The following is a 15,399-nucleotide window of genomic DNA, read 5'->3' on the forward strand; positions in this document are numbered from 1 at the left end:
ATTGCCGGAAAAATCGATTGTAGATTAGAAAACAGCTGAATCTGTCCAATACTCGACTCTCTAACATAAGTCCACTCGTATAAATTTCCGGACAAAACGAAGGCCAAATGAGAGTCCATAACTTAAGCTTCTACTAAACTGGCAGCATTGTTGCCCATGAAATTGGCGAGGTAGCAGACCGTTGTATAAACGCGGATTGAATTATATTACAGAATAACAAGTTGTACCTTGGCACCGTGCATGATATTTCTGCAGGCTCGTCTTTAAGGTGTGGCCTTCGCGTTTACAACATGCACGGTTAAAAATTATCCGGATTATCCCGTTAGTCTCTAGGCATTCGATCCAGGCCGAGCCGCTTATCGACGATCAACCATTTCGTGGCTTCATTCTGTTCATTTTTAGTTATTTACCGACAAGGCGATATCGCCGATGTCATAAATGATCGGAGAAGGTTCATGAAGCTGCATCGCAGGCAACTACCGGCCAAATACCGAGAATCTTATTCGATATGAGAACGAGTATGTGAAGTCAGGTCAGTGATTGCGGTAAATCGGCACACCGTCATTGCGGCACCATCGGGCATTTTCTCAGTTCAAAAGCATATATAATGTGTCCGATTTTAGCATGTGTGATTTTTGAAAGCCGACTCGAAAGCCTGCAGCAACAATTAATCAACATATAGATTTCGGGGACGATTTACGGTCACTCATGTTTGACCCGAAAACCCACTTTATTTGCGGAGCCTTTGTTTTTTATCTTAATCGGTCACAGAATTTAATGATTTTAAAAACATCGGACACTTTCGTAGACCTGAAGACGAACATGAAGGATTATACAGCGGTAATATTGTCCGCGCAGAATTAATTAAGGATTTCATTTTGAAATTTAAGTCTATTAATCTTCAACTTCGGTAGATCGCAAAATAAAAACTTTACCTCGATCATTGGTACAGGCCTCTTCTTTACGCCCTATACATATAGAGAGAAAAAGGGTGAGTTTGCTCGGTCTGTAAAAGTAGGAGTACTATATGACCTTCAGGTTTAGTTTGAGATTCGTACGTTATATCTAATCTCTTGAAACATTCCATCGCTGCATGCATCGCGAGAGATATTTCAATCGTAAATAACTGCATGACTTAGTTAGCTGCTAATTGCAATACAAAAATAGATCGAGAATCTGAATGTGAAAGGCCTTCGGAATTTAGCCGCTTTTACAGTTAGGGAAAACGGTATGCATACATTATACTGAATCAGACTCTGCAGAGACATATCAAGCATATGAAGGGAGGGTATTTAAAATAAAATGACCAATTACGCGAAGCTCTTTATTTTCACGTTATTGCATGAATGATAGCAGAGATTCAAAATTTTTCGATTGGGCAACGTTTATGAATTTCGAAGTTCTTCGCGCGTTCGCGTCTTATACCAACCTGAGGAAAGAAATATGAGAAAATTGGAGCAAATTGAAAGAATCAAAATTTTCAATATGTATTTCGGAACAAAACAAATTGAGTCTAGCTGATGCCGGACAAAGTCTTTCTTCGTGCAATATTTTAGTTTGAATCTACGAAACTTCAATTTATCAGGTAATGCTTTTGTTGTTGCGATGGTGTGTTGAAAGATATTGCAACGCGAACGAGAATCGAGAAGCAGAAAGTAAGAAACAATTAGTAACGACCGTGCCGCAAGTGACCGTCGTGGCATCTTATGATAAAACGGCAACTCATGGTTTGCCAAATAAATGGCTTTTAGGTTACGGTGTCAAGATCGAGCGAACGTCGTGTAAAACAGACTATTTCCTTCGGAGTACGCTGACCCGATGCGTATTCCCGGTCTTTTCGAAAGCAATTGCATTCGCAGCAAAAAATCAGGCATCTCACTGACTGCTGAACAGATTGTTTTTTTGTTTTTTTTTATACGTAATATCCACAGTTTGTTGACCGCGGGACGACGACCATGAAAATATAACGAACTGTGATTGAATACGGCTAATTTGAAAGCAATTAAAGCCCAATTTTTCGTAAACAAATGGCGGGAAGGATCGAGTTGCTTTGAGGGAATGATATACTAGATTTTAACGTGGAGTCATGATTAGATAGCTTTAAGGTCATCTAGTACTCCTACCTTTACCGACCGAGCAAACTCACCCGTTTTCTGCATTGAATATACTATATGATAATAATAATAAATAATAATTTGCTAAGTAATGCGAATTAGGATCACGCTGATCGTACGGCAGATGAGGCTATATATATAAGTAAGGTATATTTCTGTTGCTGACGAATATCAGGGATATCATCCGTCGATCACGACGGACTGACGTGGTGACGTTATACCCTGTGATTTCATTTATACGAAATTTTTTACATTAGAATAATTTAGTTTTTTCTTTCACATGATATCGTTTAGCGTCGCTCCCTATTATTCGATACTTGAGTTTCATTTGTCACGATTGCGAAAACAAAAACACATTATGACAGATTAGCCGATACCTTCTGTATACCTATATTGTACGAAGCAATGCTATCACTTATCACCGGGTAACTCGATCCCTCCTACATTGCCACGCCTATATGTGTAAGCTGGTGTTTATATTACGCGTAATTGTTATGTCTTATTATAACCTACCTTCGACCGAAATGGACACACACGTGATTACAATGTGAGTAATAAGTGGATGTAGGAACCGTCCGATTTTTTAATTGCCTAGATGAAACTGCAATAGAGCAACTGTTGACAGGCTTGTTATTTCGATCGTTGAACACAATGTCACCCTGTACAAATAAAGTTAAGTTCACTTGTTTTTCTACTTTCGTAGTTTATTATTCAATGCTTTCTAAGAATCTTATCTATAAAAATTCCGAGATGCCCAAATACGCTGAAAGTATTTACATATTTGAAATTTGACCAAAACTTGATCCGAACTAACGATCGCTATCTTATTCCTGGTATGGGATTCCGATCTCGAACGATGGAATCGAATTGCAGGACTGAAATAGCTACTTTCGTGGCAATAGTTTGGATAAAATAAAGATCTCGTGACGAACGTAAAGTGCCGCACGAGCCGAAGGCGAGTCACGAAGTTCCTATAGGAATGCGTACCAGTCACAGATCATATTTTCTGCGCTACTTTCTGTCAAAAAACTACAAAATAGTCGAGTTGTTGCCTCCTGTAGCGCAGAAAATTACGTTGTCCATTTGCAATTCGGAATCAACTACCGCCGATGGCAACGAAAGTGTCAAAACGTATGCAATATGGCAGAGGAAACCATGTGACCATCTAGCCGCCTCAGGCGACAAATTGTCGCGAAGAATCGCGTGGAACGGTTCGTAATTACAAGTACGAAGATTAGTAATTATTGTGTGCCAATAAATGTACAAGGAGAAAAAACCGGGAATTGTGTAAGAATGTTAAATAAAATGAGGAAAAAAGCATTTTTTTTCAAATCCACTTTCTCTATAGTTTAAAAAAAAACATATATATATAAGGTATATGTGTAGTCACGCAACTGCACAAAGACAATTGAATTGCAACACTATTTTAGGAGATAACTTTTATTTACGACCATAACCGCAACTGTTTATAAACTGACACCTAAATATCGAAAATTTATTTGAAAGGGTCTCGTTTCATTATAAAAGAAGACAATGGAAAAAAGTGCATAATGAGAAAACAGAAAGACAACAACAGAAAAGAGGCCGAGGTTTTAAAGGATAAATTATGTAGCAGAAAAAAAAGTCATTCTCAATGGAATTATAACGCAACGGTATAAAATGTTGTTTTAATTTCATGATAGAAAATCGAACGAAATCCAAAATTGACTGTCCGAATACACGAATGAAAGTCCAAGATCGTTTTTCAACCTGTGATATGGAATAGAAAACTATGACTTTGGCCAGAGGCCATATTATTAATTCACAGGAAGACTGATTGATTATACTTTCAAGAATCAGATGGAAGGGAGGACAAGACATAATAAGTATGTGCATATTAATTGTCTGCGGCGACGTCGCACCGCCCGATGCCGGTGAGTTCAATAAGTTGTCGTCGCACTCTTGGCTCTGACGATCAGCGAATCATGAATACACGCGTAACCATCAACCATGGCATGGACGCCTGTAACTCTTTCGCTCCTTACGTTTTACCTTCACACCTACGAAGCACCTGCGTGCATGAAATGTCGAAGATTTCCATCCGAATTACACAGGTTTTCAACTGTTTTTCATAGGTTTTTACTCGCTGACACCGGGAAAAATTCTCAAATAGTTCCATCATGTCAGGTTTTTTCTTGAACTCGTGTTTGTAGTTTCATTTAGATTGAAACTGTTCTTGATTCAAAAAATCCTATGCCAAAGTGCTTTCTTACTTTTATTTGATATGTATTGGAGTGAGGCTTAAGAATAAGTACAAAGAGGGAAACAGAAAATGGAAAGCGGAAACGTGTTCGGAGCAAAATGAAAGAAAAGACGAAAAGGTTTCATAGGCAAAAAGAATGAACACGGAATGTTAAGTACATTTAATGAGGAAATTGTTTGTTTAATTTTATAAGAAATATTGTTTAGTCGATTGTAAAGAAATGGTCGTTTTTTCATTATTGTTATGCTTTTTGTTATGCAAACGCAAAAATACTGCACGTGATGGAGGGAAATGGAAGTAATTTTTGGAATCATACAGCTGAAATAAAATATTTTCTTGCAGACCCACAATTCTATTTTCGGTAAAACTGAAATCGCAACGAAACGTTTTTGATTCTAAACGTCTTATTCTAGCTAACCTGAAACCTATGCTAAATTTCGGAATGATCCGTGTGTTTCAGTTGAGCTGGATTTCGCAGTTTTAGTTATTTATTAAACTGCACTCACCCCTCGATCGTCGTCAGCTTGTAGACGGTGTCGAACATATTTTTTCTAGCAAAGCCGAAGACCTGACGTCCTTCTGTTTTGCTATCGCCGACGTTGAATTCGTGAAAATGAAGAGTTCTAGCGTTGGAAAAATCTGGCTGCCCAGGCGACGCCGTAATGTTCATGACTTTGTATTACACTGTATGACTTGCTGAGGGTTGTTTATTATTCTAATGGATGAATGGAATAAGCCAACGTAGATGCTAGAGGAATAAATCCGACGTTTGATTTACGTCTAGTTCTTAGAATCCGCGATGAAATCTGACTTTATAACAATTCTGTTGTTTGTATCGATTTTGAAAAGATAACGTTCCGCGTTTACCTTCATGTAATATTCGTAAAAGAAATGATGGAGAGTTTTGATGACTCCGTTTACATATACTCATTTGTTCAGTGATGTAAAGTATTGAAAAAAAAATGTTGTCTACAGCTTCGATCCTCAATATTATTTACGATTGACTTTCATACACTCTCAATTTAATGATAAGTACAGTGAAGAATACCTGTAATAAAGAGACAAATATGCAAGTAACTTAGGCGAGCTGGATACATCAGACTTATTCTCAACTATCATACATGTCGATCCACACCTTGAATACATATAATTATCCACGAGTGCGAGTAAACGACTTTTAATTGCCCGGCTTGCAAGGAGTTACCCTGGACGTTTACTATTTGATTCAATCCAATTTAGAGCCTGTGTTCTACGGCACGAAGAATTTCATGCGTATAATAGAGCAAAGAAAAAAAGAGTCATTAACTCCTAGACGTGGGTATGTGGATGCGAAGTATAATTCACGCACCTGAGGTGGATGTATGTGGCAAATCGGTCGGATTTGAAGATTACTTAACCGCATCATTTTCCTTCCCCTTTTTGATCACCCTATATAAGCAAAGTCTTAACTCTTGACTTCGTTACTCATGCTACCGGAGTCAAACACAAAGGCAACTACAATTATAAAATATACAGCCTCGAATTTCGAGGCACGTATGGCATACTTGTAGGATGTCTAATCGTAAGAATATGCATGTATGGGATACGGTGTACGAATGCTGCATTCGCAAAACGTGGATCACGTTATAATCGACTCTTTGTTTTTTTCACATGAGATGAATATCGAGTAAAGATTATAACCGAACTGAAAGAAGTAGGTATTTTGATAGGCAAATGCAGTTTTCAGGCATTCAGTCAAGACTCTAAATCGTAATTAAACTGTCGAGTATATCAATTTATGTGAAATAAAATGTTACTAGATGATGGTTAAGTATTCGAAATTATTTCATTGCAAAACTGGAATCGCTGGCATTTCAACGTAAACCATGTCGTTAATAAAATTTTCCGGGTGCTGTAAAGTTTTTACAAATTTTTATTGCATAACTGTACAACCACTATTCAGCCATTCTACGATATTTATGCCGAATTCTTAAATCCAATCAATTATTTTCGCATCACACGATTGAAAAATACTTCTCCGCTTTCAAAAATTCGTATGAAGTAATTCTGCACTTGAATGTTTGCATTATACAATCGTACAGCGTAAGTATATTAGATAGAAATTCATTGGGTTTGTGTGAGCTTGATTCGGAATATGGTAATTGGCTTAGTATGCTGGTATTAATTATTCAGTTGCCGAATCATTTTATCGAATATTCCGTCGACACACAATGTGACCTTAGGCCGTTCTACATTTTACGTAGTATTTATAGGCAGTATAACCGTTCCATAGACTCTACACCTTTCACGGATAAGTATACATTATACGGTATAAATTATGACCCACAGAGTTCAAAAAATAAAATCTTTTACTACACTGGAATCAAAATTTGCCAAAATATTACCGATGCGAGCTATCAGGTTTACTATACGCTGTAAATTCTTCTGGTGAGCATAATTTTGTATCTGATCATCCCAGTTATTCATTATGTTAAAAAATACCTGTTTGCATACATAATATATCCAACTATTATACATGTACATCGACCTACGCAGAATAATAATTTCGATGCATTTTGGTCAAGGCTTTGTCTGCCTTTGTTCCCGTTTCATTACCAAGGCGTGAAACCAAATAACTGTAATAGATTGATTATAGGTGGAAAATTAATGATTTCGGAAATGTTATGAATTTTCACTAATAATGTTTCTTTTTATTTTTACAGATATAACCTTATTTAGTAGACGTTGCTGATGCCAGAATCTTTCCAAAAAAATTTATTAGGGGCATGCGAATAATTGATGTCGAATAATGTGGATATTCCGAATATTCGAATCGTTCCAATAATTCGAGTCTACGAACATGCAAATTGCTCGATATTCAAATATTCGATTGGATTCAATTGTTAAATTCCGCCGGTAAGGTAGACTCTGCCTAACGAATTCGCTGCTAACTTCAAGTCACAATCTGACAGGCAAGACGCACGGCTTTGGGTAAGTGCTGCCCTCTGTGGGGAAAGCAGTAAACTCTTTTCAGGGCTTATCGGCGGCTCAAGCATATGTGTATTGTGTGTAAACACCGTTACGCGTGCAGTCAGCGTAGCTCTCGTCGATATTTGGCACAAAACGTAAGAAATGGCTAATCCAATTGTAACGGATATGACTGAAGAGGATGCGGCGGACCTCCAATTTCCGAAAGGTGAGAAAATTGGATAATTTTCGTTCAAATTAGCGGTTGCTTTTACAATTTCTCGAACAATTTCCCGTCATAGACATAACCTAAAACGGTGGGGATTGAAAGCATTTAATGGTACATGGAAAATAATACCATTTTAAGCAACTAATTCAATCAACCCTTAAACAAAGGTCTCAAGTAATGGTCTTCTTACTTTCAGACTGTCCGTCGAGTTTCGCAAATGAGTCGGAACACGATATTGAGCTCGAGGTATCAGTCGTGAAGGAAGAAATCCTTACTTCAGACCCCGCGTGTTGTGTGTGTAAATCGACACTGTGCGAGCCATACATAAAGTGCGCCGAGTGTTTGAACATTGAAATATGTCCCAACTGTTTTTCAAACGGTGCCGAAATCGAGGGGCATAAAAATAACCATAATTACATTATAATAAAGAACGAATTTCCACTTATACCTGGTTCCAATTGGTCTGCCAGAGAGGAACTCGAACTTTTGGATGTCTTGCAAGAGTGTGGATTCGGCAATTGGGACGATATATCGAGGAGGTTGCAGAACAAGTCGCCAGACGATTGCAGGAAGCATTACCTGCACAATTTTATAGACAATCAAAATTTACCTGGTTTACCCTACATAAAAGAAACCGAGATCAGCTTGTTCGGATCCGAGGCTGTACCGTATCTTTACAAACTTCAAGACCTTGAAGACCCGCCAAGATTTGCCTGTAATACGATAAACTACAAATTATTGGCAGGATACAATGCAGCTAGGTCAGATTTCGAAGTAAACTTTGACAATTATGCTGAATTGTTAGTCTCAGATTTAAAGTACGATGAATTTTGTCCGGCTGACAAGCATTTCGAGCTTGGAAAAAACCTCCAAGTTGCCATAGTAAATGCCTACAATCACAGACTCAAAGAGAGGCAAAGGCGTAGAAAAATTGTACGTAATCATGGGCTGATTTCGTTCCGTAGAACCATGTCGTGGCTTCAAAGGTACGAATCGACTCTTACCAGGCCTTTGATCGAAAGATTACTAACATTGATGCAACTTGTCAGTGGGATGGATTTCGATTACATAATCGAGGGTCTTCACCATGCTGGAGAACTAAGGAATTACATTAGAAAATTATTTGAATTTCGTCAGAATGGTATCACAAGGTTTCACTCAGTACCGATGTTCCAAAAGTTGGCCAAGCTGCGCGCGGAACATGAAAAAGAAAGAAAGCAGTATCTGAGTAACACCGAATATTGCTGGCAGACTGTATTACCCGGCTGCGTTGTAAAGACTACACCTCATGTTGCAGCAAATGTTCCCCAACGTAAAGCACCACCACCCCTTGTAATTCAAGGGCTTCCTGGATACGACCGCCTAACTCCGGCTGAACGGGACCTTTGCTCAAATGCTCGTGTTATACCTGAGAGCTACTTTGACTTTAAAAACCTGTTGATAACAGAGAATAAAAAATGTGGGAGCTTGAGGCTTGCTCAAGCCAGAGTTCTTCTGAAGATTGATGTTAACAAGACGAGAAAAATATATGATTTTTTGGCAGAAGAAGGATACATCAATAAACCTGCTCAGTAAGACACGCAACTGGGCAATTGATCCGTTGCAGTTATATGTGAATATTGTTTTACACTTTGTCGACACTGTGATATTAACACTTTGCAAGGGCCCATTTGGCGAATGAATAAATGTTTATGATTACTTACTGGTTAACATAGGCTAAGTCTTCATTATTTATTACAATGTACAAACTCAAGTCTAAGTCTTTTGTTAGCTTGTTCTTTTATAGAAGAATAGAAATGTTACTGTTTTGGTGAATTTATGCAAATCTTACTCTTCATGACCCTTCCAACGTTCCAATTCCGTAGTTTTTAACATGACCAACAAAAAGGACTGACAGAAATTCGACAAATTTCAATTATTTACGACACCTAGAGTTGGGTTTACAAATAAAAAGTCCAATCTGTTGATTCAAAAGAACAACCCGAACCAAACAAAAATTCGAAAACGAATTAATAGCGGATGAAGATTCACGTTTTCTTACATTCTGAATGGGTTAAAGACGAATGAAACATACATACAATAAAATTTATTCGTCTTTATCTATTCCTTCATTATGTAACTTAGTTTCAACCTAATTTCGAAATCTGTTTACGAAGAAGAATACACGCAAGAAACTAATTTTGAAGAAATAATTGATCGCGTTTCTCATAGAACGAGTTTGCAATTAGAGAAACCCCTCTTTTCATTTCCAAGAGGAATTGGAAATGATTCTCTTTTTTCGTACAACCACTACAATACTATATCGCGTTATTTGACAGAATTTGAAAATGCTGAGACGCTGTTGATATCTGAGGTTTACATGCTGCTGGAACACAGGAAGGCACAGAACGAATCTGCAGAAGAGGAACAAGAGTTCTCCGAGGTTTTCATGAAGAGTTTGACGTATACTAATCGATTTCGAAAGTTCAGGAATAAGGAGACTATCGCTGCTGTTCGAAAGTACGTCTAACGGATTGAGCATTATACTAGAATAGATTCATCTCGTTTTCCATTTTGAGCAATATGGTTTACTAATATGCGTTTAATTGTTTTTGCAGTTTACTGATGCAGAAGAAGCTCCATAAATTTGAACTGGCTTCATTGGCAAATCTTTGTCCTGAAACACCTGAGGAGGCCAAAGCATTGATACCAAGTCTAGAAGGACGTTTGGAAGATGACGAAATGAGAACTATTCTGGAAGACATTCAGACCAAAAGATCACTGCAGTACTAACTATGCTATTTGCTTAAAAACTCTGCAGACATTTTGTGTCTCACCCAATTAATTAAATTCCACTTACCCGGCCAACATCCCAAATCGCGGCATACGTTCATTGAGATCATTCATTAATCAAATATTAATTTTTCAATAAATGCCAAATGTAACTTTTTTCCCTATAATGTATTATGTTTGTGTATAAATATTGAAAACAAGCATAACTTCGATCTCGTTTAATCGCGTCTAAGGTCGTTCCTCGGCACGACAACAGGGCTGACAAAATATTTCACAGTACACCCTAATTTGAGGGTACTTTAAGAACGTATCGTTGTGGTGTTTATTGAATACAATATCATAAAACTACTACCTCTGGATAGTAGACGGATCTCCGCTTCGTGGCGAAAGTAACTCCCTATAATTCTCTATTTCCGAAAGATCTTTTGTTTGGTACCATTTACAGAGTAGACAGCTCTTGAGCTGCGATACGAAACATGGTAGTTGGCGTGATGTAATGGCGGATAATATCATTACGGGCTTTTCCGTTGTCGGAAAAATCGTGCGTTACATCTCGTGTAAAGTTATTAAGCCTCTTCAGCTCTTATTCTGCATAACTGTGAATCCTCGTACACGCGACAGATACGACTATTTCTATCGGGTGATGGATGGTTCTGTAGTCATTAGGTCCTGCAGAATGTCGTGTATGGATTTTTATTTTCCTGAGGGAACCACCTCGCCTTGAGAATATCCACAACGCTATGGTCTCCCATACCCTCAATAATTACTCTGAACGGCCCATCGACGTGTAGGTACCCAGCCTCTTGTACACTGACCCTCCCGACTACGCGTTGCCGTTTAAAAGTGGGGTCAGAATCCAACACGCACGTACGTACGATGTACTTCACCTCCGGCCTGATTATCTACCGGCCCAGCACCGGTTTTCACCTGGCAGCCGGCAAGGCAGTCTGCATTCCGTGCATGGTTTTGCAAAATAATTTGTGATTAAGATCAATGATGAAAGCTTGGTCGCTTGGTCACCGTTCGAGGCGACGAGGATTTTTCACTTCGTGCTGTAACGGGAGTCTCTTCGTCACTTATCAAATTCGCCTCTCGGTACAAATTTACAATGTTAATGAAGGATCAATGTCCTCGAAAGGACATTTTAATTGTTCAACTTTTGACTCCTCGTGATCATGTGATTACCATTTGGGACAGGATTCGCAGCCCATCATTTTTTTGCGGGCTGTAGTGTGCATGCCATAGTTATTCCTTACCTGATCTGGGGTTTTAGAGCTCTATGGTCGTTTCACGAGGAAGATTTCGTTGTAACCGATCAAGTTATCATCAGTCACACTTGTCTATTCGTTTGGTAAAATCGTACCCTGCTCGATGTCTATTATTTTCTTTCTTTTTTTTCGACACCGGGTATTTGGATACTGAACCTTCAAGAGCAAAAGGCGCAAGCCTCTCCACTCTCTCAAATTGCGGTTGGCGTGCATTCGCTATTTCATGCCAGACTCGCCATACAAATTTAACCACATGGAGAGTAAGGGATGTTCTGCAATGGTTTGAACACGACAGCCGCTAAGCATGTTACCACTATCAATTGACCCAATAATCAACTCGTAGCCTTCGTTAAATTCGTGGCCAATGTTACTACGGCCATATCTCCAGTGGATATACGACTTATGTGCAGTAGTATTTGGAGGGCCTTGGCCGCCGCACGATGCGATGTCAATGATGACAGAATCGATGTCGGATTATGGCTCTAGATAATCTCTCTCCATGCATGAAAAGATATTATAGAACATATTTCCACGTGATAATTATTTAGTTTTTATGAACTTAGTACTTGACGGCATTATTACTTAATCATTTTATTGGGCTGTAAACCCAGATGATTTACGACTTCTCTTGGCTGTCTCGTTTACGAAACCTAGTTCGTAGTTCGCATCGTATCAAATAGTGGCACCCGACTCGTTAGTAACGGCTCTTGTTACCGTAAAACATCAGCCAGTGGGCAATGGTAGTTAAAAGGACTTTGCCATTCGTTATAATTATACGTAACAAATATTGCAGGGTGATTATCGAGTGCTTCGTTCCATAATGATGGTAACAATGATCCGATCTGATCGCTCTCCTCTCTCTCTCTCTCAACTGCTGTAGCAATTTGTTCACTTTATCTTCGACATTGTCTTCAGAATCAGAGTTGACGATTCTCGATGATGAGATTGGTCTAAAGCAACAGGGTAGCAAGCAACACGGGCTTAGATCAAGCCGTTAAAGGTTTTTTATTGATCTCCTGTCTCGTATAGCTTCCAAAACGTATATACAATATTTGAAAGTCAAAGATACGCTCTGCCCATTACGCATGCCGTATAATCTCGCTATCTCTCACAATTCCGAAGAGTTCTGGCCAGGTTAGGTTCAGTTGGGCGAACCCGACACGCGTGATAACGCCGGGGTTAGAAAAACGGTCAACACCACTTCTGCTCGGGCTAAGTCATACCAATCGATAAGGTCGATTTGCATAATGCGTATCGGACGCACTATATATCCGTAGAAGTTTGCCGGCGAGACTATAACTTATAATCTATTTTGGTTGGCGGAGATTTCGCCCTCCCCCCCTCACCTTCCTCAAAGCCGTAGGGCGATTGGGTCGGTTTATCGTTCCACAGCACCTCTGGACTTGATTGTTTTCCCCAATCGCTCCCCCCACGCATGGCGTACTGCACTTATACGTATTATATTGTTAGGTCGGACCCCGAGTTCCGACGTAAGTCAAGTCTCCTAGTCACCACAGATTTTGTCATCGTACTCGCTTACTTTTAGCGTCAGATGGGCGAATCCCACCGCTGCTGTGTCGCATAAATTACGCAGATCAGGTGCACCTCTCCCCACGCAGGGTGGCGCGCACAAATGGTACTTGGAAATCCAAAAGTTCCGAGCCGGTAAGTTAGCCGGCTAAAGAGTACCAGAAGTGTAACATGCGCCAGTCGAGAACTTTGTTCAACGTTTCTCGGACGAGTAGTAGAGGGAACGTGGGTTCTCTCGGGAAGGAGTCGTCAGCCGTGGTCGGTCCATTTGACAGAAGTGCATGGCACACACCGTCCCGCCTCTTCCACGCACGGACACACGTGTGACACGCGTGTGGCAACTAACGCATACTGTCTCTCATCTCCGATGCGTTCGCCGAGTATGTTGCTGATCGTGAGCCTGAGACACGGGTGTCGGTGTGGGTCGTGTGGTGGATGCGTAGATCCAGACTGCATACTGCATCGCGTGTGTCGGCGGGGTCGCACACGACTATAACGAACACGTTGGAGTTGGGTTGAGTTGAGTTGAGGCCGGAGGTTTCGTGTACGGTGGATTAGTGGCTGGACCCGGTCAAGTCCCTTATGGTCGGACTGGTGTTTCTCCGCGGCGCTGTGACGCTGGTCCTTAAACACTTATTACACGAGCGACAATACTTCTGCGTAACTCACTAATACCCAATGAGGAATCAGGCATGACCTTGCCGCGGTACTCACATCCGTATCTATGTTACAAAGAGAGTAAGTTTTCACCGGAATCGAAGCGACGATCACTCCTCACAGCCTCTTTACTCTCTGGATATAGTGTCCCGCAACGACGGACGCATCGTGGACGTTGATATCATGAGTACCTACCATCTTCTTGGTACCTACGTGTCACCATGCGTCGGACCGTGATCAGCGCCTGCAAGGGAATGCAGGAGTATGGAAAGACGACGCGACTTTTATCCCCACCTGGCCGAAATCTCTCATTTCTTCTCCCTTGTACAGATCGATCTTGTTCTATCTTTCTTGGTCTATCCACCTACACCTTTGTCTGTCTGTCTTTGCAATGCAGCGCTAGATCTTAGATCGGAATTAATCCGAATTTTGTCCGATCCAGGGTTTAAATTTGCCTAAAAACCAAACCGCTTGGATCTCTACCAGAGTCCCAGGTAAAAGTTTTTAACCGCAAAGTGTCGATCCGCAAAAGATGGTCCCGGTATCTCGGCATAAAACTCAAAGCATCGCGATGATCAAGGTATTCGTGGAAGGCTGTTCGCAATGCGGTATACATATAATATATCTCCTTTCGGGGAATAATTTTCACCTCTATTTTCATTCTTACTCATTGGTTCTCAATATTGTTATGCAAAACGTTGTGTGCATAGCTTGTAGAAAACTGGTTACTAAACGAAGAATACACGCAACGGTGCCGTTACAATACACTTACAGGTCCATGGGTGAAAAATTAAACGTATTATAAGGTCGAAGCGAGTCAGCGGGATGTACAAATCACGATTCATTGTTGAACGCGATCATGCGGATGAATTTAATAGAACTCGTACTTGTAGTGACGAGGGGGCTATCCTATCGCATAGCGATTTTTCCACCCATGCAGTTTTTATCCGTTGATTTTATTCTCCGTTGTCTACGTTCGATTTCAAAATCTCGAAAGAACGTCGCTGCTTCGCGCGAATCTCCAGTTGTGGGCGTTTTTTGGCGAGGTAAAATTGATAGGCCGAATGCAAAAAATGAATTTTGGCCCTCGAGTCGCTCCTACGGCGGTCGAATCGTATCTCCGGCTCTTCTCTCCCTCCTTCTCCTCCTCCTCCTCTTCCTCCTCCTCCTCGACCCCCGCGAGTCGAACGCGTCGCGCCGACCCTGGGACAGATCCCGAGGGTCCCCGAGGTTCGCCGAGGCGAAGCACCGGCGCTGCTTCGGGTCAAAATATATTCAGTATATTCTAAACAAGCATGCGGCGTGCTATCACGTTTGTGTTTGCTCGAATGCCTCTGAATATTATTATTTGATAGACCGCGACGACTTCGACTTCTCCGTTTGTGCACATATGCATGTATACGTGCGATATTCGGTCGGGAGTAAGTGCGGATTTTAAAAAAATTTCACGAGGCTTTTATTTTCGCTGAATTAACATTTATTAATTAAAACTTGTGTAAGTTAAAAAGTTAAAATGTAGAAATCGTTAAGTACAAATCGTAAAGTTAAGGTAAAATTCAAGTTCAACAAAGAAAGAGAGGAACGACGGAGAGGATAGAAAGTGAATCGATGATCGATTAATTTGAACAAACGCGCCAATTT

At 40.3% G+C, this 15,399-nt stretch overlaps 2 protein-coding genes across 3 annotated transcripts in view; both read left to right on the forward strand.

Moving 5' to 3' along the window:
- Positions 1–7,398: 7,398 nt before the first annotated feature.
- LOC124409304 (DNA-directed RNA polymerase II subunit Rpb4-like) lies at positions 7,399–10,509 on the forward strand. 2 transcript variants are annotated; one of them, XM_046886843.1, is made up of 3 exons: positions 7,399–7,531; positions 9,850–10,030; positions 10,129–10,509. In XM_046886843.1, exons 1-3 carry the CDS (start codon positions 7,468–7,470, stop codon positions 10,301–10,303), a joined length of 420 nt encoding a protein of 139 aa, XP_046742799.1. In that variant the 5' UTR covers positions 7,399–7,467; the 3' UTR covers positions 10,304–10,509. The 2 variants fall into 2 exon arrangements, with proteins under 2 accessions (XP_046742799.1, XP_046742798.1); XM_046886842.1 differs by lacking the exons at positions 9,850–10,030; positions 10,129–10,509 and adding an exon at positions 7,728–9,387.
- Positions 10,510–15,059: 4,550 nt separating this feature from the next.
- The window catches only part of LOC124409003, an 85,017-nt gene continuing 84,677 nt past the window's right edge, over positions 15,060–15,399 (forward strand). The window contains exon 1 of the mRNA XM_046886391.1: positions 15,060–15,179. The gene's annotated coding sequence lies outside the window, so the exon portion shown is untranslated. The remainder of the gene's footprint in view (positions 15,180–15,399) is intronic.

The sequence above is a fragment of the Diprion similis genome, chromosome 8, assembly GCF_021155765.1.
Source record: "Diprion similis isolate iyDipSimi1 chromosome 8, iyDipSimi1.1, whole genome shotgun sequence".
NCBI classification, from domain to species: Eukaryota; Metazoa; Arthropoda; class Insecta; order Hymenoptera; family Diprionidae; genus Diprion; species Diprion similis.